Source organism: Parus major, chromosome 1A (genome assembly GCF_001522545.3).
Source record: "Parus major isolate Abel chromosome 1A, Parus_major1.1, whole genome shotgun sequence".
Lineage (NCBI taxonomy): Eukaryota > Metazoa > Chordata > Aves > Passeriformes > Paridae > Parus > Parus major.
Window position 1 is genome coordinate 47,179,517 of NC_031773.1, and position 26,734 is coordinate 47,206,250.

Below are 26,734 nucleotides of genomic sequence, written 5' to 3' on the forward strand. Positions count from 1 at the left end.
CTGAAGCATAAGTGAGTAAAATCAGCTAAGGCCAGGAGTAAAATTTTCCCCATTCCAGGATGCAGGAATGAACAAGAAGGTGATCAACAGAGGTATCCCCGTTTCTCAGTGCAGCCTCTATTGCTGGTGTTGGTAACATAACACTCTGCTTTTTTATATATACAGTGCCTTAGATAAAGGTACATTACAGGCCAGCAAATTTTTTACATGTACCAACAATTCACTTCGGCAATCACCTTTTTGAGAACAAGTGGCAGTGGATTTTCCCCTTCTAAAAAGTCAGGGTTCTCAGTCTCCTCCTCTGTCTTTGAATTATTCATAAGAATAGATACAAAATGATCAGATTTCAGCAGCTCCTTTAGCAAACCTGTAAAAGGAGGAGCAAGAATGAGCACCATACTAAGCAGCACAGTGAGGATTATATTAACACATGAGTATTTACAGACTAAGACTTGTTGACAGCTTCCTTCCCTGTCCTGGAGGGCCTCACCTCCAGTTTAGGGAGCTTCTTCTCATTTCTCACTTTGTTCCCAGATACTGCCATGACCCCCATGTCTTGCAACCCCTTGTTGCTGATACTTTTTGATGCTCTGACCTGCTCTCTGTTCCTTCTCAGAGTCATGTATGTACACGGGTGCATCTCAGGAGCCCTCTACTTGTGTTATCTTCTATTAGTAACCACACCTTAAACTGTTTCTTGGGAGAGCTCTTGACTTGTATTCTTCTCCAAGCAGCCAGTGACCCCAACAATAAGACATTTTCCCTAGAACACTTCCTAGAGAACAGGCCTTTATTTTCCCCTTCTGTTTTCACAGGCTCTTACAGAAACAGCTGTGCTCACCTAAAGGATACCCACACTCAAAAAAAATCCCAGTATAGACCACTGCTACAGGTATTGATGAAAATCATCAGTACACATCAGTAAAATTCACAGGGGTATCATCTGAGCTACAGAATTCTACTTTCAAAGGAATCATAATCTATTTCTAGTAGTTGAGTAGATAAGCTGAGGAGCAATCCAGTTCCTGCTTGCCTGCTTCTGGGAAAATTAATTCCCTGGATGGTTTACAAACAAGTGATGTCAGAAAGGCTGAAATTCTGCTCCCCAGCAACAGCTGAAACATGCAGTTGGAAGGATAACTGAAAAAAAGTTCCACATTAGCTCTCTATCTAATTAACACGATGTCACACATCTAAAGACCGTATTTTTTAGACTCCATCCCACTGCTCCACATAACCCACCTGCCCGTGCACAGTACTTGCATTCAGACACTTTGAGGGATGCTCAAGCCATAGCACAAACTCTGAAGAGACTGAAGATTACTCAGTGCTGGGCAAATGTGAGGCATCAGGGAACATGGGGACCTTGGGGTGCTCAGCAGCAGGGCTGGGCCACTCCATTGCTATGCAGCAACAGAAAGGATTGACAGTTTTGGACTAGCAGCATAAAGATCCTCTATGGAATGATCCACATTAGAGCATCTAAACCAGCCAAGGATTTCTTTCTCATTCTAAGCCTTCTCTTGCACCTTGGAGTTTCTCTCAGCAATGCCTTACCCAAACAATTAACCTGCAGCTCCTTTGTCTGTGCACACCCCAAGGTATTCAAGAAGACACCACACAGCCTTTCTTCAAAGTGTCCTGAGAGCCGTTCTGTGCCAACAGGAGAGGAGTACAACTTGCCATACAAGTAGCAGACAGCAGCCTTTATACCTTCGTTTGGGTACATCAAGCCCATCAGCAGATGATCCACTAAATTATCTATATGAGGAACAGGAACAGCAAACATTCACTGACATTTTAAAAGCACTAACCTATTTCCCTTGAAAACTTGCAAAAGCCTACTGGACAGACTGGTGTATGCAGGATAATGAATGCCACAATTAGGTGATGTGCTCATCACCATCTGTCCCCCTAAGCAGAGGTAAGGTAATAAACAGCTAGCAGAGCTCACTGCTCTCTATGTGAAGATCCATCACCCCAGCTCCCTCCACGAACAGTTCAGCTTGTTCACCAGACCCCCCAGGCACTGGATCAAGGAAAAAAACCTAAATGTATGTTGCCTGTGAGGCAGACCCACAACCTCAGTTCACAGAGGCTGCTTTTGCCTGTCAAAAAGCACAATAACAAGCCTGCTATGAAGATTCTGACCTGTATCCCAGGATGCCTGAATTCCACTCTGACTTCTGGACAGGCTTCTTGTGTGACCTTCATGAACTAGTCTGGGGGCCAGGGGAGTGCATGCATGTGTGTGTACTGGGGCTGTGAACACCAGCCTTCAGTGGGACATGACATACTACTCACTGTGCTTTCCCACCAGTAGATCAGCAAAGCCTGGGATGGCATCTGCCAGCTTGCCCAAGAGAGAAAATGTGGGCAGGCTGCTTCTCATGGTAGTTGCTTTGCACAGCTGTAGAGGAGACAGAAAAGGAAAATGTTTCACTGATGAGGACACAGTGCAAAGGCAGAAGTGCACCCAAACCAGCAAGTTCCCAGTGATGCATAATTTTCCAGAACAGGATCTTTACCAAAGATGGGTCCTCTTCACCACTTAGGACAAACCACCGGAAAACCCTGAATACCACACTAAGCCTCCAAAATGTCTTTAAATGAATTCAAGGAATTGCTTGTGTGTTGTTCTTTTTCCTCTTTCTCCCCTCCACCTCTTACATGGGCAGATGAACCAGATTAATTTCTCACCACTTTTGCTACTTCCCTTTTTTTGTACCCTGTGGGACCATCATAAACTTAGGAATGAAGAGAGTAAGAGCCCATGGCACAGGCTGGGAAAGCTCCTCACATAACTGAAACAGTAAAGTAGGAAAAGAAGTATCTGAGGAAACCACACAGCTTCATAAGAGTATCATGAAGCCCTATGGCTTAAAGGCATCATGAGAATATAAAAACTCCACAGTAGATATTAACACTGACAACACCACAGCTGGGAAACTGGCATTAGGACATGCAAGGTCAGGTTGGATAGGGTTTTGAGCACCCTGGTCTACAGGAAGATGTCCCCACCCATGCCAGGAAGGTTGGAACTAGACGATTTTTCAGGTCACTTCCAACCCAAACCATTCCATGATTCTGTGATCCCACTGCTACATCTCAGTCTTGCAGGGCCACTCATTCCTCAACCTCTGAAAGACTGGAAGGAAGGGGAAGAGAACTCATATTCACTGACCTCCTTCTGACTTTCATCCAAGATGCAGTATAAGTACTGTTCTGACTTCAGCTCCACAAGAAGCCGCACCAGAACTAGGCAGAAAGAACAGGATCAGTAATACACACACAAGAGCCCTCACAATCCATCTTCTACAGGGCTTTAGCGGACCAGTGAGCAAAGAGCTTAGAAATGAAATGAGCACAGACGTGCTGAGAGAGCAGGGTTACAGCAGCATTCCCAGCACTATTACTTCTGATAGCCCAGCTCAAGCACTCTGAGGCATCATTCCAGGAGTCCTGCTTGAGCTGCACTACAAACCATGCATGGAAATGAGCTGCAAGCAACAAACTGAGCCTCAGGACAGCAAGTAAGCATAAGGAATCAGGAAAGGAAGGGGGAAAAAGCCTAGCTTAAAAGCATAAAGAATTATGGTAATTGAATAGACCAGGCTTCCTACTGTATGAAAGCTGGCCTTTAACAACGCATCCTTCCAGAGAAAATATTGGAACTGAAACTGCTGAGGATCCTTAGATTCACACTCAGAGCTCCCTCTTCAGCTGCTACTGTCCCTAAAGTAAGTGAAGTCTATCAGCCATTTCTCCCAATTGCAGTTATCCCATATACCTTACCAGAAAGCAAGGTGCCAGGCATCAGAGGGGTGCTGTTCACCTCCTCAGCCCAAATAAGTGCTGTTATTGTTGGTTCATTGAAACTTTAAGAATTCTGTCAACTCTGCACTAATAAGAGGAATGAGCAAGAAATTATGTTTGCTAGGCAGTGGCAACACATCACCTGGGGTTTCCCAATTCACAAGGGAGTTGCCTGATGCTGGCAGGCTGCCTGTGCCTCTACACATATACCAGCAAGCCAGCTGCAGCAAGCAAAGTTCCTCCTCCAGTACTTTTAGAACTGGCACCTGAATGTTCAGCAGATAAAATTTTGGCAATAGCCCCTTTACTGAGACACTGCACACATTTCTAAGCAGGATTTGATAAGGATGTCTTGGATGTAGCTTCCTGTCATGGCATGACTCATTTGGAAAACCTACACTTCTGATTCGTATCCCAGGAAAGTATTCTAAAAAGAAATACCAGGGACTTTTGGGTTCACCATTTCTTGAATTTCTTGGTACATCCAAGGCAATACTAGACCTGCTTAAGCTACAGAGTTATGCATCTCAGCAGGAGCATGTCTGAGACAAGTGTTTTATTGATGGTTTAATAGCCCTTTCTTGCCCCAAACTCTCAGAAACTTAAAAAACTTTCAAGACTTAGGCAACACTAATTTAAAATTCCTCTGTTAGAGAGCATCCATCTCTCAACAGACTGGTAACATAATAGAAAGACTTCTCCATTTTTCAACCCCATTTTAAGCAAGTGTCTGAAAACTAAAATCCCTCTGTAAGAAGTTTGTCATAGCTCCTTTTACCCTTCACGGCTGGACATGAAATGCATCATTGCACTGCTGATATCTCTAGACTCAGCAGAGGTGCCCAGGGTTAGCTGGACTGCAGAGATTCCTTTGTCAGCCCTGCAGATGTTTCCTTCAGTTTTCAAATGAGGGACTGCTCACAAAAAGGAATCTGCAGCCTGTACAGCTAAATCACAAATACCCTCTACTCCTGAGGAAAAAAACAGTAGATCCCATTGATTTCCATTTGCTTTGACAATTTGGTCAGGTCCAAAGATGCCAAAGTTGAGGCACTGTTACCCATCTGATACTAAATTCATGACACACACAGAACCTGTGAGAGAAATGTTAAATATTTAAACATGCACACACTCCCCTGGCCCCCAGTATTGGAGCAGACCACTCATTTTTGTTGCATGGCTATAGATGAAACTGAAACTGTGTTGAAGCTGAGCATCTCACTATAGGTATCAGACAAGACAGATTCTCCCCTTCACAAACTGCCAGTAATTGAGATGTGGCACTTGTCTCTCACCTTCAACTAATAGGTTCAGGGCACTGCTGTCTTCCACAGAATGCAACATCCCTACAAGATAAACCACAGTAGGTCACGGAACTCATTCCTGCTTCTGATCACCAGTGCTGTTAATTCCTTCTTGTTAAAAAGAGCTGAATTTTTTTTCAGAACTGTTTTGTTTTCCCTGCTTCATATGACACCAGCCTGACTTTGTCAGATGAGGGTGGATACTCTCCAGGAGTATCACAAAAGGTGCCTCCATAAGCATGACACAGGGGCATGAGACGCTCGGTTCTCTTGCAAATTTTTTATGTGCTTTATAGTTGAAGTCAATGGCTCCACCTATGTCAGGGAGTAGGTAACTGCTGCCACCACCACATCTCACTGTGTGTAGCCAGTATTATACATCTGAAACAACCCCAAAACGACAGAAGTCAAAGCCCAGCTGTGAGTTTTGTCCTTTGTGTCCTCCATTCTTACCAGTTACTATGAACAGTCTTCTCTCTCCACAGTACTGAAAATCCTGAAACCAAATCTGAACACCAGGTTTAAATCATCCAGAAAGTATTCCAACATTAAACTGAACCTGAAGGCATCACTTCACAAGTTAATTTTACAATAAAATTGGATATATTAAAATAAACCACTGTCTGACTCTACTACACCCCAGCAGACAAAAAATTCTACCTCCCAGCCCCTTCCAACCTATAGCATCAGGCATATGGTTCAGATCCCCACTTCTGCCACACTGAATCACTTGCTTCAATACATCCTATCAAGCTACCTCCCCTTTGAAGGCTCCATGATGTCTCAGAATTTTGATCAACTAAAGCAATGGTATGACAGATGAAGAAATTACTTATTTCCTGCCTCATTTGCCCAATCCTTAGTAACTCTAGAAAAGATTTGTATACAGCATTATTGAACATTACAATATTAGTTGCATGAAATTCATACTTATCTGAAATATACCACCTCATACATAACACTCCACACTATGTCTCTCTTCTGCCTGTGCTTATTCCAATATTCTCTCTCCAAATGTATTTTCCTGAATTCACTATTAATACTTCCTCTACAGCACTGCTCAGACTTTTGGGGGGTTCCTCTTGCACCAAGTGATCCTTGGTTCATCCAAGCTCTATTGAAAATGAACATGCCATTGTTTGTAGCTCCAGGCTTAGACTGGGATTCCAACTGCTCTAAAAATTACACCAAGTACAGTAAAACCCAAAGCTGTCCTCAAACCACCCAGTCATAAAGAGAACTCTCTTCTCAGAAAATTATTAAAGCAGACAAGAGTGTAGAAATGCAAGTACAGCATGCCTGTCTTCTGGGGTATTTTGTGTTAGGGCCATACAGTTTAGGGTTGAATTGCCCACAATCACCACTCTTTCCACTACTCTGAAGGATTATGTGTTCAGCGACTATTAAAAAACAAAAACCCTGTGCAATTAAAATAATGAAAACTGCATAAAGTTCTGTTTCTAACAAAGCTGCTTCCAAAACATGCACAACACAATTTTTGTGCAATCAACTGTTTGAACTATTCAGTGTGTCAAAGCAGGGATAGGGTCTTGCAGGTTACTTTTCTCCAAAGAACAAGAATTATCTATGATGTGCAAATGAGATGGTGGAATTAAAGGAATCTGGTATATTTGCCCTTTAAAGGGACTCTTATTTCTAACCTCCACCTTTCCTTTCCTGCCTTACTGTCCCCTGATGTAGACCACTATTTCTTCTCCATCAAGATTTTAGATGTTCCAAAGACATCTCCCTGCTATGCAAACAGAAACCAGTAAGAGAAGTTCAACATCACAGAGATGTGGTGGATGTTTACTGGAAAGACACTTTCTGACATCCTGCCGAACGCTATTTTGCTGAGGCTGACTCAACAGAAAGCAGTAGGTTTTAGTTATACAGCAACAAAGATTTACACAAATGTAAAGTGATGGTGTAAAAAAACCCTCTACACAGATTTGTGTTTTGCACATTTGATATTAAATCCTGCAACACCTTTGCAACACAAAGTTCACGCTTTGATTTCGCTATGAATCTTCATGTAACTCCAGAGGCATGAGACCAGAACGGAGGGCGTTCAGGGAAGAATAAAATGTCAGGCGCTCCCTATTCTCCAAAAGGACTTTACAGGTAAGTCAAGATACTTTGGAAAATTTCAAGAGCTTTATGAGCGTGCCAATCCTGCACCCTGGGGAATGAGAAAATTAATTAACCTATTCTGAATCAGTGACAAGCAGTTTTCTGCAGGGAATAATTACACATATAACAGAACGGTGGAAGAATGGAGGTGGGCACCTTAATATTCTTTTGCTCTTTTTTTTTGGCTTCAAACGTGGGGAAGCTTCATACGTATTCAACAAAAGGCACCTGCCTCCTCCCTGCTGCACCAGGCCTCAGCAGAGCTCTTACCAAAGAGAGTTCCTATCAAATGCATGCACACCCTCTCGTCTGGTGCCAGCAGCTGGACGACTGGCAGCGCCTGCCAGGCCAGGGCATCCTGGAGACGGGACAGGACGTGCTTCTTGCGCACCAGCTACGAATCAAACACAGCAGCCCGTTAGGCCTTGGGCCCGAGCCCCGCGCCGCTCCCACCACCCTGAGGGGAAAAGGGCCACCAGAGCCCGGGTGCCGAGGCGACAAGACCGGCCAAGGGCTACACCTGGCCCCGGCCCCAAACTGAGCGCCGGAAAGAGCGGGCCGGCGGGGCAGGGACCGCTGGGGGGGGCTCCGCGGCCCAGCCGCACACGGGAAGGGGCGGCGGGGCAGGCGCTGCCCACCGAGGCGCTGCCGTCGCCCAGGGTCTCCACGGCGCAGGCGAGGCAGAGCGGCGGGCGGAGCGGCAGCGCCCAGCGCGGCCCGTGATCGCCGCACGGCTCCGCCATCGGCCGCTGCCGGGGCTGCCGTGCGGCTCCTCCCGGCCGCGGGGAGGGCGGCTCCGCCCCGGGGCCGCCCCCGGCACCGCCTCCCTTCCGGCGGCCGCAGCAGCGCTCCCGCCTCTTCCCTCAGTGCGCGCTCGGGCCCACAGCAGCGACCGCGCCGCGGCCATGGTGAGTGGCGTCGGGCCCTAGTCTCCTCTTCCTTCTCCTCTTCCATCTTCTTCTCCTATTCTTCCTTCTCCTCTTCCTATCCCTCTTCCTCTGGAGGACCTGGGGTAGAGGCAGGCCGGCTGCCGGCAGCGCGGCGGGCAGCACGTGGAGGCCGTGCGGGCGGGGATGCGGCCGGTTGCGGGGGAGGAGGCCCGGGGGTCTGGCGGTCCTGGGGACAGCCGGTAACGGGGGACTCGGTGTCTGGGGTTATCGCCGTGCCGGGAGCCGGAGAGACCGCGCTTCTGCCAGCACCGGGCGCTAACGCCGCTTGGGACCTCGCTGCTGTGCCACCCCGCTGACCATGTTGGCGTTTAGAAGCTACGCGAGGTTTGCAGAAATAACCCTGATACGTGCTCTGCTGGTGATTTCTTCAAAATTTTTCTTAGTCTGTTAATTTGCTCTGTTAATTTGGACTGAAGTGCTTAATTTTGTGTAGTCTTCGTGGTATAAAACGCCTGAAGACTGCCCCGTAAGTGCAGTGCTGCTGATTTGTAGGGTGTAGATTGTGAGTAGATAGATTCTTTACTTTGATGTAAAGCATATCTTTCTTACTTTTCCTCTTTACTTTGATACAAGAAGAATCCTTACTCTTTTAGGAGTAAAATGCAATGGTATTTCTTCTGTATGGGCAGAGCAGATAGACACGACTCCAGAAATCAGTATATGTGGTGGACATGATGCCTGTGCAGTGTTGATCAGACCAAAACCTCTTTTGCTCCTATTGTAATATTCTTTGCTTTTTCCTTTAGAGTGAGGCAGAAGTGAATCCCAAAGCTTACCCGCTGGCTGATGCACAGCTCACAAAAACACTGCTGGATCTTGTGCAGCAATCCTGCAACTATAAGCAGCTACGCAAGGGAGCCAATGAAGGTGAGACTTGTATGTTGAACAGTGTGCTACAGGTCATAACAGGATTTTGTGAGATGCCATGAGTAGAGATTGTCTTCTGTACCTGTGAATCACTCATTTTATATAGATCTGGCAGTTGCAGGTGTCTCCTTTCTCCTCCTTCAAGGCTGTTTTAACAATATTCAGGGACAGAACTAAGCTGTAATTTTTCCATGTTTATATGCAGTTCAGGTAGATTTCCAAATTGTGTTCCTGGTGCATGGTTTGTAATCATGCATATTAAAGTGGTGTTTTGGTAAGTGGGATTACCAGATGCCTAGCCAGTTCAGAACCATTAAAAGATTTAGGTTTGAAGGTGCCTCTAGTGCAGCCTGCTCACAGAGTGGTTCCCTTCACAGTTGCTTGGGGCTTCACCTAGTCAAACTTGTATAAAACTCACAATTCCTCAGGATACAAAGTCAGTAATCTCTTAGAACCCGTTTCCCATGCACTAGATCTTCTTCCCACTGATGCCGCTTTCAGCATCTCCTGAAGTTGTTTTACATTAGATGTGCTTTCCAGAAAGACCTAGACTGATTCTCCAGTTTCTTTTACAGCCACCAAAACACTGAACAGAGGGATAGCAGAGTTCATTGTGATGGCAGCAGATGCAGAGCCCTTGGAGATCATCCTGCACCTCCCTCTTCTCTGCGAGGACAAGAACGTACCTTACGTGTTTGTGCGCTCCAAGCAAGCCCTGGGCCGGGCATGCGGTGTTTCCCGGCCTGTCATCGCCTGCTCCATCACCATCAAGGAGGGATCACAGCTAAAGCCTCAGATCCAGTCTGTACAGCAAGCTATAGAAAGACTTTTGGTCTAAGTGCCCATGGGGGTGTGTGTGTGTGTGAAATAGGAAAGTGCAAATTAGGGGAAATTAATGTTTAGCTTCAGTTGAGATGATAGTTTTGATATCAATGTTTCATTTCAAAATGCCACATTTTTGTTTAATAATGGCTTAATTCTTAGTGTTTCTGTCTCCTATTTCCCCACTTTTCTATTATTCCACTCCAACATATTCATTCTCATTGTATTTCTTCTTGAAAAATGACTGTGCAACTGTGTTTCCTGTTTTATGTTTAAAAGAAAAAAAAAGTTCCCCCTTTGTCTTCCTGTCTGCCTGCTCAGGGTTTTCTCAACCCACCTGTCAGCTTTCTCTGTGCTGCAGCATTTCTGCTAAGTTTCAGCAGGTGTGAGTAACTGAGTTTCTGAACGGTTTAGGCTTTTGAGGAAAAGGTTCCCTGTGTTCAGGCTGCTGGAGTCACTAAGTGATGGAGCAGCACAGGCAGGTATAAGGCAGGCAGCAGCCATCATGTAGCAGCAGATGGAGCCAAAATCAGCGCACACAGCACAGCCGTTGTTCTTGAAACCAGACAAGAGACTTCTGTAACAGATGCACGGGGAGCAGAAATTTTATGGCAGTACACAAGGGGAACTCTCTTAACTTGATTATTTTTAAATACTGACTTTTTAAGAAAAAATAAAAACGTTGCAAAGCTAAATAGAATAGAATTGTCATTCCCTTGGTGAAGTATTTGCAACTAACTGGAGTGTTTCTGCTTGTAAAGCTAAACTGCTCACAGGTTGCCTAAAGGCTATTGCAGTGCAGTAATTTGTACTCCTTCAGTTTTCTTTGCATGGACTGTTACCACAGAGGTTGGCCTTCCTAGGAAGTACAAAAGACATGGCAGAGAGCAGCCTGTTGTGGCTGATGACTACCCTACTCTGGCTGTTAATATAAAAAGTGCCATGCTTTTTAGCTGCTGCGCTCTAGTCACTTGACTGAAGATGAACCCTTTTAAGTCATGGCCAAGGAAACAGAGTACAAGTCATTTTTCAGATAAATTAATATGTGTCTCAAGAAAAGAATGCTGTTACCACCTCATGTCCTGGAAAAGCAGCATGGAGCACCAACAGCAGTCTGGATTAGTGGTGGTTTTACGGACCTAGTTTTAGTTAAATGCATATTGTATAAAAAAATCCACTTCTGCTCTGATCAGAAAAGTTTAAACCCCTGTGTTGGAATATCAAACCTGTTTCCTATTGCAGGATGCCAAAGCCAAATGGTGTGGAAACTCCGTTAAATGCAATAGCAGAAGGGAAAATAAATTTTCCTGTAATGTTTCCACAGAGGCACTAACTTCATACCTTTACTAAGTACATCCCAAGCAGAGGAAGTCAGCTCATGAAAGACTGATGCCATCGTGTTTGTATATTTTTGTAAATGGCTGATACCAGTAATCTTTGCTGAGGTGAACTTGATACAAATACTTCAGAATCCTTTTATTTGTATGAGGTTTAGAAGGGCTCAGGCACCCTTCTACTGATGCTGACTGTTGAGCTAGTTGTGCTTAGAACTACAGCTTTGCCAAGGATTTTCCTTGTTGTACCAAGACAGTTGATGTAAGAAAAAGCACACAAGGAGCAGAAATAAAGTATACTTGAGCAAGCAAAACTGTCTTTTTCTGCTCTGAAGCATTCCATTGCCATCTCTTTTAAACTTCTGCTTAGTGTGATAGCCTGCTATTAAAAAGAACAAAAAAAAAAAGCCAGAAGGCAGATCTAACAACCTACAATAAACATGCCACAATCATACAAAGCTTGGAACTGTGTGCCTGAGGGTTAGCAAGCCAAGAGAGATGTTAACAAGGGTCTTAGCAGAATTCAATTCATGGAATTACAGACAGAGTAATCTCACTATTCCACTCTTCAAGCCTTGCTAAGACAAGCATTTACAGTAACTTCATTGCCCAAGAGCAAAAAAATCTTAAATTGAGTGCTTAGGCAAATACTTTACAAATAACTAATCCAGGCTGATTAGAAGTGTAACAGGTAATGTAGTTTCAGTACTGCAGAGCTCAATGCAGGCTAGCTGCTCTCTGAAGGAACTGTGGAGGTAGAAGTAAGCAGCATGCTGGCATAGCTAGGACAGTCACAGTGCCAGAAGCGTGGTCACAGCTGGCTCCACCACACATGCCACACTACAGACTGATCACAGGACAGTTTGTGAGGCACACATGGGAATCTCTGGATGCTAAAAACATCATGCAGTCCAAAAGGGACACTTGAGGTATCCCATGTTTGTGTCCCATAGACAGTTAGAGTTTCACTAAACGATTAGTAACTTCCTAAAGCAAAAACAACTCTCTATTGATTTTAGTCATCTTGCACTGCAAGACAGGTTGGGGGGGCATGCCAGGGATGCAAGTCTAAAACCCAAAACACCCAGCTGCAGCCTTTATGACCAAAAAAGTAAAAATACTGTATGTAACAAGGTCTCGCTCCATCATTTTCTATTCTTCTATTTTTAAAGCACAGATTTGAGTACAGAAGCCTGCACAATAGTCTGACTCATATTCATGTAAAGAGGTGGTAAAGCTCTATGCCATCTCAGGAATTTAATTGGGATAAATGCTTGTACCCTTTCGGGAAACACAATTTGTCTTCCATTTTTAAACCAGCTTTTGCTATTACCATTTAAAAATTGAAGACCTGTGTGTATAGATTTGTTAAGTGCCAGCTTTCTGCCCAAGGGATTGGATACTGCTTCCCAGTAATGATTTTCTTCTTTTAAGATCTGCTGGTAATATTTGTAATGGTGATGGTGGAAAAGAACCCAACTTGATTACTAGTACTGATACTGACTGTCTTGGAGAGTAATACATATTTATACCCTTTGTTAGGAGACGGACTTAACCTGCTGCTTGATTTCATGTGGTGCCATTAACGCAGATCATTGTGTTTTCTAACACTGAAGTGAGTTCTGCTGTCTTTATGATGCACACATGGCATAGTCAGTGTTGCAAAGGAAGAGGTGTAACTTTATTAAGAAACCAGCAAGGCACAACTCTGTCCATGTGCAGTGGGTGGCCTGAGTTCAGAAGGAATTCAGTTCTGCCTTTAGCTACTGTCAACAGAATCCAGCTTTGCAGATGTCTTAAGCTGCAATGCAAGATGTAAACAAAAGTATATATTCTATTACCATCTGTTAAAACCAGGTGGGGCAGTGTTCTTTATCTCTTCCATGACCCATCCTCCCTCCAGAGGACATCTTCTGTTAATGGGCTGTTGAGTCAGTCACTGTCTGACTGATAAAATTACATCATCTCATTGTGAGATGCTCCACCCAGGGGAGGAGCCAAGCATTCCTACCTGGATAGAATCTGAGACTTAGAACAGTGCAGTCAGCCTTTCTCTTCTGGATTCCCAGAAGACTGGACCCATCTACACCACCACTGGACCTTCAGAGGAAAACTACACCCTTCTGCAGGATCACTGCTTCAACAGATCCACATCTGTCACTCCAGGAGGACTGCAGCCACCATTGAATCAGACTGATACCAACACTGACCAACAGCGTGTCAGGTTGTATTCTGACTCTGTCTGAGGATTTTTTTGTACTGCTGCATTTTTATTTTGATTTTCCTAGTAAAACAATTTTTTTATTTATTAATCTATTCCCGTATCTTTCCCTGAGAGCCCCTTAATTTCAAAACTATAATAATTCAGAGGGAGGGAGGTTTACATTTTTCCATTTCAAGGAAGGCTCCTGCCTTCCTTAGTAGACACCTGTCTTTTCAAACCAAGATAGCAGAGATGTTTCACAACTCAGTAGAAAGTTTCTCCACTGCTAGAAAGAGCAATATTTAGTCACTTTCATTGCAAAATTAAACAGATACAGCACCCACACAAGACAATCAAAATTCTAAGCAGACTGAAGTAAACCAGGGCCTTCCTCTCCAGTTTAGCGCCCATTAAAGTATTCAGTTAAAGCATCCACGAGCTCCTGCTTCTTGCTTCCACACCTCAGCCTCAAAAACCTACATGCATCCTTCAGGACAGTTACGGTGAGCTTGCCTAGAGTGCCCTTTTGCACGTGACTCCGCAGCTCATCTTCTGAGACTTCTGCCTTGGGCCTCTTCTCAGTTTGACTGTCAGAAGCTAGAAAGATACATTTTAGTCATTTGGTCTAAGACTTTAAAAATTAGAAAGACATCAATGTTTCTTATACATACCATAGTTAATGGTCATTAGCATTAAAACACCATGCTCTAACAGCCACACACTCACAGACCTAGTTTCCATGTTTTCTTTTAAGAAACAGATGTCAATATGTAAGTCAAGCAGTATTTCATTGATAGGAATGATCTTAACTGATTCACAAAGTATGAAACTTTGTGTTCTGATAAAAACATCACCCTCCAAATGAAACTTTTAAGGGATTCTCATTGAGACAGCAGAACGCAATGATTCAACACAGAGCTCAGCTGACACTCACTTTATGCAGTCTTTCATAGACTCCTGAATTACACATGGACTCCAGCATTACTTGCATATTTAGCCCTTAAGATGCCCATCTTGGACTTGCTAAACAGCCCATGCATAAGTTTGCTCCCTCACCAAGACAAACTGAAAGCATGAGTGCTTTTATTATTCTGTCATAAAACAGAAAGTTGCTGAAATTATATATACATCTTCTGCAGTCATTTACCCACATTACTTCCTATACTTCACTCTGCAGTTTGTCGCTCCAGCAAGTCCCCAGCTGGATACCACAATATTCTCTACTCTCTAAGAACCACTACTGGATATAATACTTCATTGTGGAGATGGGCAGAGTTATTGCACAAGCAGCTTCTTTAAACTATGAGACAAACTGAAAACACAGAACCTTCTGAACAGAATACAGACATTATGTTTTGTGTCTGCACCACTGTTACTTACCTTGTTTTCGCTTTACGCCCTTCTCATCAGGATTGTAGTCAGGGGGATAAACCAGCTGCTTAAACTCATCCACCAGGTTGCCCAGTCTGTGGCTCATCTGTTCAGACTTTGGCACTGGCAAAAGATAAAGATTTGCCCTCTCAGGAACAGTGTGATCACAAGAAAGTTCATCTGACAACAGGGATGGCCTTGTGTAGACTATCAGTTCACCCAGTGGGAAATATACAATGCTCATTCTATAAAACCATTAGGGTATGGAACCACACAATACTTTATTTTGTAGTATCATGTTAAACATTCCCCAAGAAGGGACTCAAAAAATATGAACCATTCTAGGTATGCCAACTCCACTCTATGTTGGGAAGCAGCACCAGTTCATCAAGCACTCAGCTGTAACTTGAGAATCTACAACCACCAGAGACCCCTGGGACAGAAGAACATGTGCACAAAGGAGAACTAACACATGTTAATGATTGCTGGGGAAATGATTACCACATATATGTTTCTTCTGGGAAAACCTACAAAAACAGTTTTTTTCTGTACTAGAGATGCACAATTTTGGTGGAGATATCCCTCATGCATTCAGCACTGTAATAAAGAACACCTGCTTCTTAAAGCTGCATTGGTGCTAACAAGTCTGACTGTTTTTCAGTACCACCACCAGACACAACTGTGCTTTTGTAATAACTAGTCTGCAAGTGTCCTGCAAGCATGCAAAAATGCAAATACTTGTGTTACAATACTCCCAAATGAGAAATTTACAGCTCTTGGTAATATCAAGAGTTTGGACATCTGCAATTCTGTGTCCAGTTCTGGGCTCCCCAGTACAAGAGAAACATGGAGCTCCTGAAATGGGTCCAGCAGAGGATAACAAAGATGATTACAGGACTGGAACATCTTCCTTATGAGGGAAGTCTGAAGGAACTGGGCCTGTTCAGCCTCCAGAAGAGATGACTGAGAGGGGAACCTCATCAATGCACCTAAGTATCTGAAGGGAGGGTGTCAAGAGCATAGTGCCAGGCTCCTGGTGGTGCCAAGCAACAGGACAAGAGTCAATAGGTAGAAACTGAAGCACAGGAAGAGCCATCTGAACATGAGGAAGAACTTTACTGGGAAAGTGACTGAGCACTGAAACAGGTCACCCACAGAGGTTGTAAAGTATCCCTCACTGGAGAAATAATTGAAGAACTACCTGGAACTAACCCTGTGCAATGTGCTGTAGGATAACCCTGCTTGAGCAGGGAGGTTGGACCAGATGACCTGCTGTGGTCCCTTCCCTCCTGACCCACTCTGATTATACAGGACAGTTACATACAAACTCTCACAGTCCCCAGGTGGCAGCACTGCCCCCAGCAGAATAATTCTCCTGATTCTGTCCATTTATCACACTGAAATATTAATGAGAATCTTGAAGAGAGGATTTTCATAGAAAACAGTTCTCACCATAGGAAAAAAGTGATTCAATTTTAATTTTGGCTGATAAAGTGAGCAATTTTTTCTTTACCTTAAAATTGGCAGCAATAGAAAATAAGGTTTCCGTATTTCAGAATGGACACATCTAGAATCCTGTAGTGAAACTGCACACAACTGAAATATTTCTCAAAAGACATTTGGGTTTGTAGTAGAACATATTTGACTTATAAGAAAGCCACAAATCCCCTACCCTGCCTCCCTTCATATCCACCAGTAGCTCTCACTTGTAAGATCCTCAACTTGTTCTGGTTCCATCATATCCAGCGCCAAAGCCTCCAAATTCCTGAAGTGCTGCTGCAAAACTGGGTTCTCAAAGCTGTCAGGCCTGTCAAGAAACCCCCAAAATGTCAGTGCATGTTGCCAAGAAGGCAGACAAAACACTTAAGACCTACCATCAACTTATTTCAGAATAAAACTTCCCTCTTTCCCATACAGCAGTCCATCGCAACAGAACTGCTTTTCCTCTCTTCAATTTACTTGCTGAATCACTATCCTGTCATGTATCAACCACATAAGAATGCTGTGTGAGAGTTAGAAAGTTGTATGAGGCAAAAGGAGATAGTAGCACTACACTTTAATAACAGATATGGTGGCTTCCACGTATCTAAGAGAAAAATCTCCCATGAAAGTACTTTGTAGCATTTATCCCAGCTATAATGAAAAGAGAGGCCTAACCCTTCTTTCTGAAGTGCTCTAATTTAAATGATCTGGGTCTGATCTGCTGTAGAGTGGCAGAATCACAATAAAATGTGATACCTCTGCAACAAATGACAACAGCCCAGAGAACAAGAGCAATTCTACAAAGAACTCCAGAACATGCTACATAAAGCATTGTGGTGCCTGGGTATCCAGAATGATTAAGAATAAAGTTTGGACAAAGCTACTGCAAAGAGAAGCAATTTCTATCAAAATACATCAAATCTCATCTCAGGAGCACCACAGCTGAACAATGTGTGCAACAGAGCAAGCAATGGCTGTGCTTTCTTCCCCATGCCACCCCATGCACCCTTTTTATCTCCAGGTACCTGTATTTGAACCGCAGCTTCTGAATGATTTCCTTCATTTTGTCTACCTGCCCTTGGCTGGCTGGCACGTTTTCTGTAAAACCAACATTACGTTTGTCATCTGCGTAGGGTAGAAAAATCATGTGGAAACCTATAGAGAAGAGAGGGAGGAAGACAACAGTTACACAGAAGTATGGTCTCAAAATAATGTATGGGAAAAACCAAGATGGTTTGGCTGAAGTCTGATGACTCCAAATTAACTACCTGTTTTGTTGTTAGCAATAGCAATCCATAATACTTCCAAGTGCCTACAGCCTGACACTCCCAACCTCAATATTTTTAACCAATATGACTAATGGCTTTGTGAAAGACATTCAGACTAAATTCAGAGCTAAGACTTGGATACCAGTGACTTGCTTTTTATGCAGGACATCAACTAGTCCACCTCTCCCATGTCTTACTGGGTATGAGCTTGAAAAAGATTTGTTTGAAAATCAAATTATTGCCCACATTATTCTAAAATACTTTGTACAAAAGCAGTGTTACTTCCCTACTTTACATTCTCACAGAAGATGTTTTTGCACTTAAAAGAGGTGAGAAAATGCAAAACAGCAGGAGTCAGCTCCTTAATCATTCCCCACTTGGCTGACAGGGCATGGGGCTCACTATATGTGAGATTATTTATTTAATATTTTACAATGTATTCAAGGATACAATATAATTCAGGAAAAGACATTCTGTCTAGTCTTCAAATAGGACAAAAAGACTCTTAATTTCTACACCAGTTATTTGAATCTTCTAAAAAGAGGCAGAAGACAGGAAAAACACTCCAGCCAGGTCATACCTGAGCAAACACTGATGCAACTGGGGCTTTAAAAATAGATTCAACATCAGATGTTTACATTGACAAAACCGAAGAAAAGGAATGTTGGAAAGCATTTTCCCCAGTCTTAAGGGAGGTAGCACTAAGAATATTTTCCCTCAATACAAGACACCATTACACTGAACTACATCCAATCATGCAGGGAAAGGCGGCATCTCTTCCCATACCTGGAGGAGCTGTCTGCACTTTCTGCTCATCCAGCTCTTCCTCCTGGGGAACCAGGGCCACAAAGCGAGGAGGGACATTCCGGCGAGGGGTGTATCTGCACAGCATCATCATCTCCCTCTCCAAGCATTTCATCAATAGGGCATTAAACAGCGTTGTGCTCCCTGCAAAGGAAAGAGTGGATTGGTCAGACTGACAGCTTTACTCCTTTGTTCTGGAATATAACCTTAGATATTACAGTTTCAAAACCTCTGACTTCTTTGAAATGCTTGCATTATTGTGGAGGTAAAAAGCAAATTTTGGAAGGGGGAAGACTCAAAATGGACAATGTCAGTGAGTCTCTTCTGACCAGCAGTGAGAATTTCACTTCTGGTAGAAGAAGTGAAATCACTATCATCTGAGCAATGGAATACCATGAAATTTTATCTACAAAGTCTATTTCTACACATTTGCCTCAGTTGTATTTCACCAGACGTGGTGGTCAGGGAAAGAATGACATACAAAGTGTCAGGAAACTGCAGTTAGAGAAGCAAGCATAAGGGGTCAATTCTTTAGTCAGACTCTGCAAAGCCTTTGGTCATAACTCAGCCCTCTTTATCCACTACTAGAATGAGGAGCTAAAGGTTTTTTCTTACTATTGCAGCTTGGAATATATTTATAGACAAACAGAGATATATATACATATAAAAAGGCAAATATAAGCAGTTCTAAATGTCCTTGCCTTATCTCCCCTGGTTTGGAGTTAAGGTTTTTCTTTTTTTGTCGTTGGTTGTTAGTTTTGTTTGGGCTTTTTTAACCATCTTTGCCTTCTTGTCAGGTACTAGGATCCTCCACTTTCATGAATGGGTAAAACAAGTACTTTGTGACTATATCTACATGGATTAATTAGCTGCTTGTCATGATGGATAAACATGAAGCACAATTGGCTCTTCTGCTATAGAAGGAAACAAGAAGTATCTGCAGCTGAGAGGGGCAATAATAGTTAATTCAGTTCTTCTTAACATTAGCAAGTTTTTAAGTTAGAGCTTTTACACCCAATGATCCCCACTCAAACACACAATGAATCAGCTGGTTACACTAATGCAAGGTGGTAAATCTCTTGACTTCTTTACTTACCTCTCACCATGGACTCCTCAGGATAAATGAACTGGGAGGGCCTGATATGGTGGTGCTGTTTTAGCATTGAAAGTGGTTTGAAGCCAATCAGAAACAAACCCGGAGAATCAAACCGTTTTAATTCTTCTGTCTCCTCTTTCTCCAGCACAATCTGTCGTTTTCCATATGTCTAAACCAGGGAAGAGCAGATGATAGGACTGCCAGCATTAAAAAAAAATGGGGACCAGGAGGCAGGACAGAGCAGGAAGTGCAGGAAGAAGATGCAATTGCTGTGTCCCACTACTGAAAAGAAGGTTATAAACAAGACACTGTAAACCTTCATGAGTAGCACACACCGAAATGGCAAGTGATGCTGTGACCATTATCCCAAGGGTAATTCTACCTGAACATAAGCAAAATGCACTTTTCTAAGAAAATGGCTAAGCCCTGATACAGAGAGACTGTCACATCTCATCTCTGGAGTTCTTCAGAGCTGTCCCAAAATAACCCTGAGCAACCTGATCTGGCTTTGTGAGTCTTGCTCTGGGCTGGGTTGGACCAGACTTTTTCAGAGGTCCTGTCCAATTGTAAATTTGCTTCAGCAGATGCATGTCAGCTACCTACTCCTGACAGAAATAGTGACTGAGAAACAATGTTTCTGTAGCGCCACTCATGCATCACAAAATCAAAACCATGTTACAGTCCAGCTACTGAAGTAGACATGAGGGGCTTAATGCTCAGCTCTTTCTCTCCTATTGTTTACTTTAAGAAACTAATATCCACTATAAATAGACTTAATATTTCATTTTAAGACAACAACTTTAAGAGCTATTAACGTGGAAGAAGACACAAAGCACACATGTGACAGTACACCTAGCAACTACATAACTTGTTTTGCAATAAAGCTGTGCCTGATCAGAACACGACACTCAACTTACATCAACCAAACTATCAAGCAGGAAAGCAAAACAAAGAAATATGTATACAGAAACCTCCAAAGGTATCATGCCTTTTGTTTGGAAAACAGCTCCAACTCCCCTGTGTTGAATGTTTAACAAAGTGGATCAAATCCATTCCTAACGAATCAAAAGCCAATGGCAGTGGGAATGGCACAGGGTCACACAAGGTCAGGCTCTGACAACCTCGTTCTGCCTTACAGAAAGAAATGACCTGTGTTCCTGACAGCACTTGCACCAGCAGCTATGCCTTCCCATGACAGTCAAGTCAGGGAGACAACCCACTCTCACCCTGCAGAGCTCACAACACCACCAGCCTGATCCCAGGTGCATACAGATGCAAATATTTCGGGATCTCATCTTGAAAGTGCAATACAAACAAAAGCAGCAAGGGAATTGACATCTCCCTCACACATCACAGACACAAGACAAAGCAGGCACATAACCAATATATTACCTGAGTCCTTTTAGTGTCACTGGGCAGGAGCAAGCTGCCTGTTTTTCCACTGAACATCCTTGTTTTGGTTTTAACTGGTTCATTAGTTTCCCGATAAAGCTTCACTGGATATGGTTTATGAGCTTTTTGAATAAGGCTGTAAACACCAATAGAAAGCGCCACATCGTTGCTCAGATGCAGATTTAGCCTGTGTAAAAAAGCAGAAACAGACTTGAGATTCCTGAAAAATCATCACTGCAGAAGAAAATCACCTCCTCATGTAAGTTATTTCCTCTGACCTTCTCCTGTTCTCCTCCCCCAAAATCACATATATCTTTGGAAACCTACTATCAATTGAGCCATAATCTCACTTGCATAAAAATATTCTTGCAATATCATCATTTCTGGTGATAAAAGTTATCTAAGCACAAGTAATTTATCATATTTCTTTGACCCTTTTTTTCACTGAAGGGCAGCTATGCTCAAACAGAGCACAGGACAAGTCCCCATTTGGGTACCCCCAATTATGCTTATTGTAATGTCTATATAAATTCTCATTGTTTTTTGTGCAGAAGGCAAAATTCTCCCCCAAAAAACCCACTAAGACAAAAATACCAAGATTTAAGAAAACACATAAATCAGACGTTAGAGAAAAAATTAGATGTAAATTTTAAAAACAGAGGTAATCTTCAAGTTATGAGAGCAGAACAGTGAGTCACTACAAATGCTACTTTCTCTCTTGTAAAAGGTATCACTGGTATGGAATTCTTCCTCCCCAGCTATCAGAAAACTTGAGGAACATTCCCAGAAAATAAAGCTGTGAGCAGGAGAAAGAATGCCAGTAACAACAGCTCAGGTTGGGACCCTTTATAAATATTTATTGGGAAAAAAAAACATTGGGCTTTGAAGTTCATTCCCTTACAGTGCTTCCACATTATTCTGCTATGGACTCACTCCCTAAAAAAGCAACTGTTATGGATCATGTGGTTCCAAAAATACTTTCTATCTGCTTTGTCAAGATCCCTGTAATCTTTCTTAAGCATCTCTAATCTTTTAGTAGGAGATTAGATATATCAAGGCTGTATGAATTCATGCCAAGTGCCTAGACAAGCTGGCAACAGACAATTATTTAATAACAGGCCAAAATACCTAGCATTCACATTCAGATGAATTTTCTTAAGTTAGTATTGGCAAGAAAAGCCTAATTTCAATAAGATTTCACTATGAACTATTTTTTATGGCAGCTTTTTAGGTAAGTACTTGGCAATTACATAATATTTTAACAAACTATCATTTCTGGCCAAGCTCAATACAGGAGATATCACACAGGGGAAAAAAGAGGCTCACTCTGCTCTTCTCATCCACAAATATCCTTGGAAACTACAGAAGAAACAGCAGTCTTAGACTAAAGAATTAAGATTGAGGAATGTAAGCACTGATGCTTTTAAAGACCAGTCATTCCAGAAGAGGAAAGTGAGATGCAGCCTGAAAATAACATCAGGTGCCTCCACTGAATGATGTATCATAACCAAGTACAAACCTGACTAAAGCCCGTTTCTTTGTCTCCTTTGCTCGTACTTTCCTCATGAGATGTTCCAGTTTCTCTGACTCTTTAGGTTGGATCCCAAGGTCCTCATCCTCTGCTACATTTATAATATCCCTGTAGAACAAAGAGATATCAAACCCTCCAGGCTTCTTCAAGTGCAAAAGGTCCAAGATGATACCTAGAAACAATGGAAGAGATAGGAGCAGGATCAGGAACTTTTTTCTTGCATTAGCATGTATCTCAACACTCTCAGATTTCTCTATCTACACAAATAATTTAAGTAAGAATAAGCTCCAAATTGTCATCTGTACCAGATGTGAAATACTCTAGAGAAAGGGGTGATTCTAGGGCAAGAGGCAAAACACATTCTTTCATTTCAGTCAAAATAATGCAGAACAGAAAATGTTTCCTCTCTAATTAAGAATCTGGACAGCGTTGAATATGAAATGACTCTGATAAGCTCCTATAAAACATAATCTTACCTCAGGCACAGAAGGGAGTAACAAGTTTAGAAAATCCCCTTTCCCATAGTTATAGAGGCTAATGGGTTAAGGAAGCCTCACAGCTTCTAGATCCAGGACATCTCCTGAATCCCAAAAACACTGGTTAGCTCAGCTACATAGTTGAACTAATGCTGTCTACTCTCTGAGCTCAGGCTGGTGTCCTTCAGCTAATTCAAAATGGAACTATTAAAGTAATTTTCTTTTCATGTTAACTTGGAGTTACTGCTATTCCCTTCCTGGAAAATGGTACAATAACAAGAAAAAGCTTATTTTCTTCGCCCCTTCATGTGCCCATTTATGCTACCCAACTAGAAAGAGATCCTAGAAAACAAGTGCTAGCTACTGGATACCAGCTCAGAAAACATATATTCTAATTTAGATTAGATACAAAATTTCTAGCTTAGAAACTTTCAGAAACATTCCCCAGTTCCGATGATTTTACATCTCTTTCCATCACAAACTAGTAATGCAGTTAACATCGGCTGCAAAGATGTGTCACATTTATTGTGTTAAATAAAAGGGGAAATAACAACCTGTGTCTCTCAGATCACCAGCTCTGGTCCTGGCCAGCTTGGCTTTAGCACTGTCATTGGCATGAGGGTTATCCTCATTGGTGAAGAGCATGATCCTCTTATGGCTCAGCCTGACTCGGACATCACTGAAGAGATTTGAGCAGGCCCAGAGCGCTTCACCCAGTGAGTAGTCAGCGTTGTGGCCAAAGTTCTCCCGGAAAAGTGCTCGTCCTTCGTCTCCCATGTACTGGTCCAGCTCTAGAACACGCTTCGCACCTGGAGGGGCAACAGCACCCACATGCATTAGAAATTCAGAAAGAAGTACCACAAGCTCTTCTAAGTATGCACAAGGGGTCCCTTGTGGCTGACGCCCAAGGAATGTCCCCAAGCACCTCCCAAGCAGTGTCCTTCCAACAGCTGGTTGAGAAAACTGTCCAGCATGGCCTAACATCTGCAATGTCACAAGCCAGTTACCACTGAAATCACCTGCTAGGGCCAAGAGGACACAAAATGCCCTGGCACCAATGCAGGCTCTTTCTATGGAGAAGGGAAGCAGACAGAGATCCAAGTACTGCAAACCCTCTCCACTGAATGCCAAGTGCTCAGCAGCAAAGGCAGCAAACTGCAGCTGCTGCAGAGGCACAGCAGACTGCTACACCACCACAGCGAAGAGAGGAGCCTGAAATGCATCCCGCATCTCCACAGCATGCTGGGAAGGTGGAAAGCTCCTCCTCCTCCTCCTTCCTCACCCCTCATGTCAGATAGAATCCACCCAGAGGTGAGATGAAGCCCACAGATCACCACAAAGAGTACAGCAACATTCAGATCAGGCATCCACAGCCTTGTTGCAGCTCTGAGGATTACTTCAACCCAGCTAGAACTCCTTTTCCCACCTGTCTCACAGAAGGTTCTGTTTTCTTCTGTCATTCTACAACAGGAGACAAACTTTCATTTTTCAGCCATTGCATTCTGCAGAGCTTCTTCCTTTGTCCTTCACTTAAACTCTATAGCACTTACAAAATCTCATTTGAAAATGTTTTCCTCTCCCTTTACTACCTTATTTTCATCTCCTCATCTGTCCTTTAATGTGTATGTTCATAACTATGTATTCCTGAATAACCACCTATAGCATCTCTTCCTTCTCCAGAGCACACTGCTCTCCAGGGGCAGCAAATACACAATTCTGTTCCTTTTGAACTAATGCCTTAAGTTTTAGCTTTTGTATTTTCCAGAGTCCATACTGCATTGGTATACAACTCTGAACTCCATATAAAGTGTTAGCAAGTTCTCTTCACAGGGGAGTTAGACAAAACAATCCTTTTCCAGCCTGAGAACCAAGGACACTGTTACAGCTTCAGGCCCAGTGAGTACAAACTACAGGGAATTGAGGAGAGCAATCTGGGAGGATGGGATTTCATAACCTGGAGCTGTAATTGGACAATTAACCCCAAGATGTAAATGGACCAAAACTTATAGAAATGTGAAAACTTGTGACTTGGAGGCCATCTTGGGTGTAGCCTCAGCCAGGCTCTTGTACTGCCCAAGGTGTATCCTTTGAAGGCCTTTTAATAAATACCTCCTTTATTCCCTTCACACTGTCTAGCCTCACAAGGCATCAGAACAACACCCACCCTTCACCTGTGCTGGTTTTATCTGCATGGAGATGCTACTGCCTCTAACATGGGAGAACGGATGAGCAGGGAAGAAGAGGAAAATGGAAAAGCAAGACCTATAACGCACTGTATGCCAGAAAAAGGAGAAGAACCTAAGGCAGTACTGTCAGGTCTCCATTGTAATAAATTCTGAAAACAGGACAAGGCAGAAATCTTTCAGAAGCCCCTGTGTTGTTAAACCTGCACTCCCAGTAAAGAAAATTAAATCAAACGTCCTCAGAGATAAAGGCTGCTATTAAAAGTTGTAGACAAAATTCCCCCAGAAGACTCTCAACTGTCAGACAATCTGTCACCACTACCATGTATTCTTTGCATTTCTCCTACTGCCTTTCCAATTCAGCAACCAGCACTTGTTATCAAGCAGATGGTATGTAATCTTAAGAAAATGAAAGAAAGAAATTCAAGAATCGCAGAACTTATTATGGAAACAAGAGATGGAACACCACAAACAGGCTACCGTGTTGAACCACCTTTCCTAGCTGACACAGCTTGAGCAGAAGAGCTGAACAAGATGACCTCCAAAAGCCCATCCAACCTCAGCTATTCTGTAATATTCTCCATCAGCTGGCATCCATGTTGCCTTAGCATGGACATACACTTTTCTGACAGACATTCAAGAGTTCTGTTGAGGTTTAACAGACAGCAAGTGAAGCCACCACATTAAAATATAAGAAAAGGCATTGAAAAGCATCTGAACCAACTCTAAGAGAAAATGCTAGGCCCTCACGAAGTTTCTAAGCTTTCAATAAATATCTAAATCTATCCCCACCACTAACAGTGGATTTCAGTAACAAGAACTTATCTGATAGATCTCTCATTTTAGAGAGATTAGTTATTGACAATGCTACTACACCAGTTTCCTTACTCCATTATTTTACACAACCTTCATACCACTTTACCTGGATTGTCCAGCTCCTGGAGAACATAAACGTGCTTGAAATCTGCCGAGTTCTTGTTGTTTTCTGTACCATAGAACACAACACTTAACAGGTCCCTGTCACTGCTGATAATTTTGCTGGTATACACATTCCGGATGCACTGAAAAAAAACGTACGCAGGTCAAAATTAGAATAAAACAATTTTTAGTATGGAAAGTCTTGCCTTAGCAATCAGCATTTTATCCATCCCTACCTGGATGGTCATGTCGAAAGGAGTCTCTGAGTCCCCATCGGACTCGAACATGGCCTTGGAGGCATCCACCAAGAAGATGAGGCTGTCCCGGCCCGAAAACCTCTGCTCCGCTACGGAACGTGGGGGGGAAACAGTTTTAGATGCGGCCCCTCCGCCCGTGGAGCCTCGAAAGCAGGCAGCGGGCCCCGAGCTGCCTTCCGTGAAGGAGTGGGGGACACTTACCGACCGCCTCAGACCCTTCCTCCTCTTCCTGCTGCTGCTCCTCCTCCTCCTCCAGCCCCTCTCCCCGGTAGAACGACCCCCAGCCCGCCATGGCTCGCGCGGCGCCGCTGCCGGAGGGGCCCGGGGAGCTCGCGCCAGACGCGGGGCTCGCGCCGCACGGCCCCACCCACGCTCAGCCAACCGCCGCTCGCCAGATAGCCACGCCCTCGTAACAATTCTGACCAATGGCGAGAGAGGGAATGAGCCGGGTCCCGCCCCCACCCGGGGAAGGCGCCCCTCCCCTCCGCGCGGATTGGCTGCAGTGGGGTAGAGACGGGCGGAAGGAT

General features: G+C 43.4%; 3 protein-coding genes across 9 annotated transcripts in view; 1 reads left to right on the forward strand and 2 right to left on the reverse strand.

The window, feature by feature from the left end:
* MEI1 (meiotic double-stranded break formation protein 1) overlaps positions 1–8,074 on the reverse strand; it is a 38,111-nt gene extending 30,037 nt beyond the window's left edge. For 5 of the 6 annotated variants that reach the window (XR_004497368.1, XR_004497369.1, XR_004497370.1 and 2 more), the window contains exons 1-7: positions 7,892–8,074; positions 7,524–7,647; positions 5,112–5,162; positions 3,185–3,258; positions 2,305–2,410; positions 1,558–1,761; positions 237–367 (exon numbers count right to left, since the gene is read on the reverse strand). Coding sequence is in view for 3 of the 6 variants with exons in the window: in XM_033514195.1 (XP_033370086.1) it covers positions 237–367; positions 1,558–1,761; positions 2,305–2,410; positions 3,185–3,258; positions 5,112–5,162; positions 7,524–7,647; positions 7,892–7,996 (795 nt within the window). In the remaining 3 variants the exon portion in view is untranslated. The remainder of the gene's footprint in view (positions 1–236; positions 368–1,557; positions 1,762–2,304; positions 2,411–3,184; positions 3,259–5,111; positions 5,163–7,523; positions 7,648–7,891) is intronic. The other variant, XM_033514194.1, reaches the window with a different exon arrangement.
* Positions 8,072–11,540, forward strand: SNU13 (small nuclear ribonucleoprotein 13). The gene is made up of 3 exons (XM_015628035.3): positions 8,072–8,161; positions 8,950–9,070; positions 9,646–11,540. The coding sequence occupies exons 1-3, from the start codon at positions 8,159–8,161 to the stop codon at positions 9,906–9,908; spliced, it is 387 nt and encodes a 128-aa protein (XP_015483521.1). The 5' UTR covers positions 8,072–8,158; the 3' UTR covers positions 9,909–11,540.
* A 2,160-nt stretch (positions 11,541–13,700) lies between these two features.
* Positions 13,701–26,562, reverse strand: XRCC6 (X-ray repair cross complementing 6). 2 transcript variants are annotated; one of them, XM_015628031.2, is made up of 12 exons: positions 26,409–26,559; positions 26,187–26,296; positions 25,955–26,093; positions 23,404–23,658; positions 22,362–22,545; positions 20,843–21,029; positions 19,451–19,619; positions 18,337–18,498; positions 17,308–17,437; positions 16,507–16,607; positions 14,810–14,923; positions 13,701–14,026 (listed from the first exon to the last, which is right to left on the reverse strand). In XM_015628031.2, the coding sequence occupies exons 1-12, from the start codon at positions 26,497–26,499 to the stop codon at positions 13,830–13,832; spliced, it is 1,839 nt and encodes a 612-aa protein (XP_015483517.1). In that variant the 5' UTR covers positions 26,500–26,559; the 3' UTR covers positions 13,701–13,829. The 2 variants fall into 2 exon arrangements, with proteins under 2 accessions (XP_015483517.1, XP_015483518.1); XM_015628032.2 differs by lacking the exon at positions 13,701–14,026 and having other exon boundaries at positions 16,473–16,607; positions 26,409–26,562.
* Between the last annotated feature and the right edge of the window lie 172 nt (positions 26,563–26,734).

Coding starts and splice junctions, on each gene's coding strand:
- SNU13 (XM_015628035.3), top strand. Junction 9,071..9,645: donor ACGCAAGGGAGCCAATGAAG/GTGAGACTTGTA, acceptor TTTCTTTTACAG/CCACCAAAACACTGAACAGA.
- XRCC6 (XM_015628031.2), bottom strand. CDS start 26,499: ATGGCGGGCTGGGGGTCGTTCTACCGGGGAGAGGGGCTGGAGGAGGAG. Junction 19,620..20,842: donor GTGACACTAAAAGGACTCAG/GTAATATATTGG, acceptor TCCCTGGTTTAG/ACATATGGAAAACGACAGAT. Junction 18,499..19,450: donor TGAGGAGTCCATGGTGAGAG/GTAAGTAAAGAA, acceptor TTTCCTTTGCAG/GGAGCACAACGCTGTTTAAT.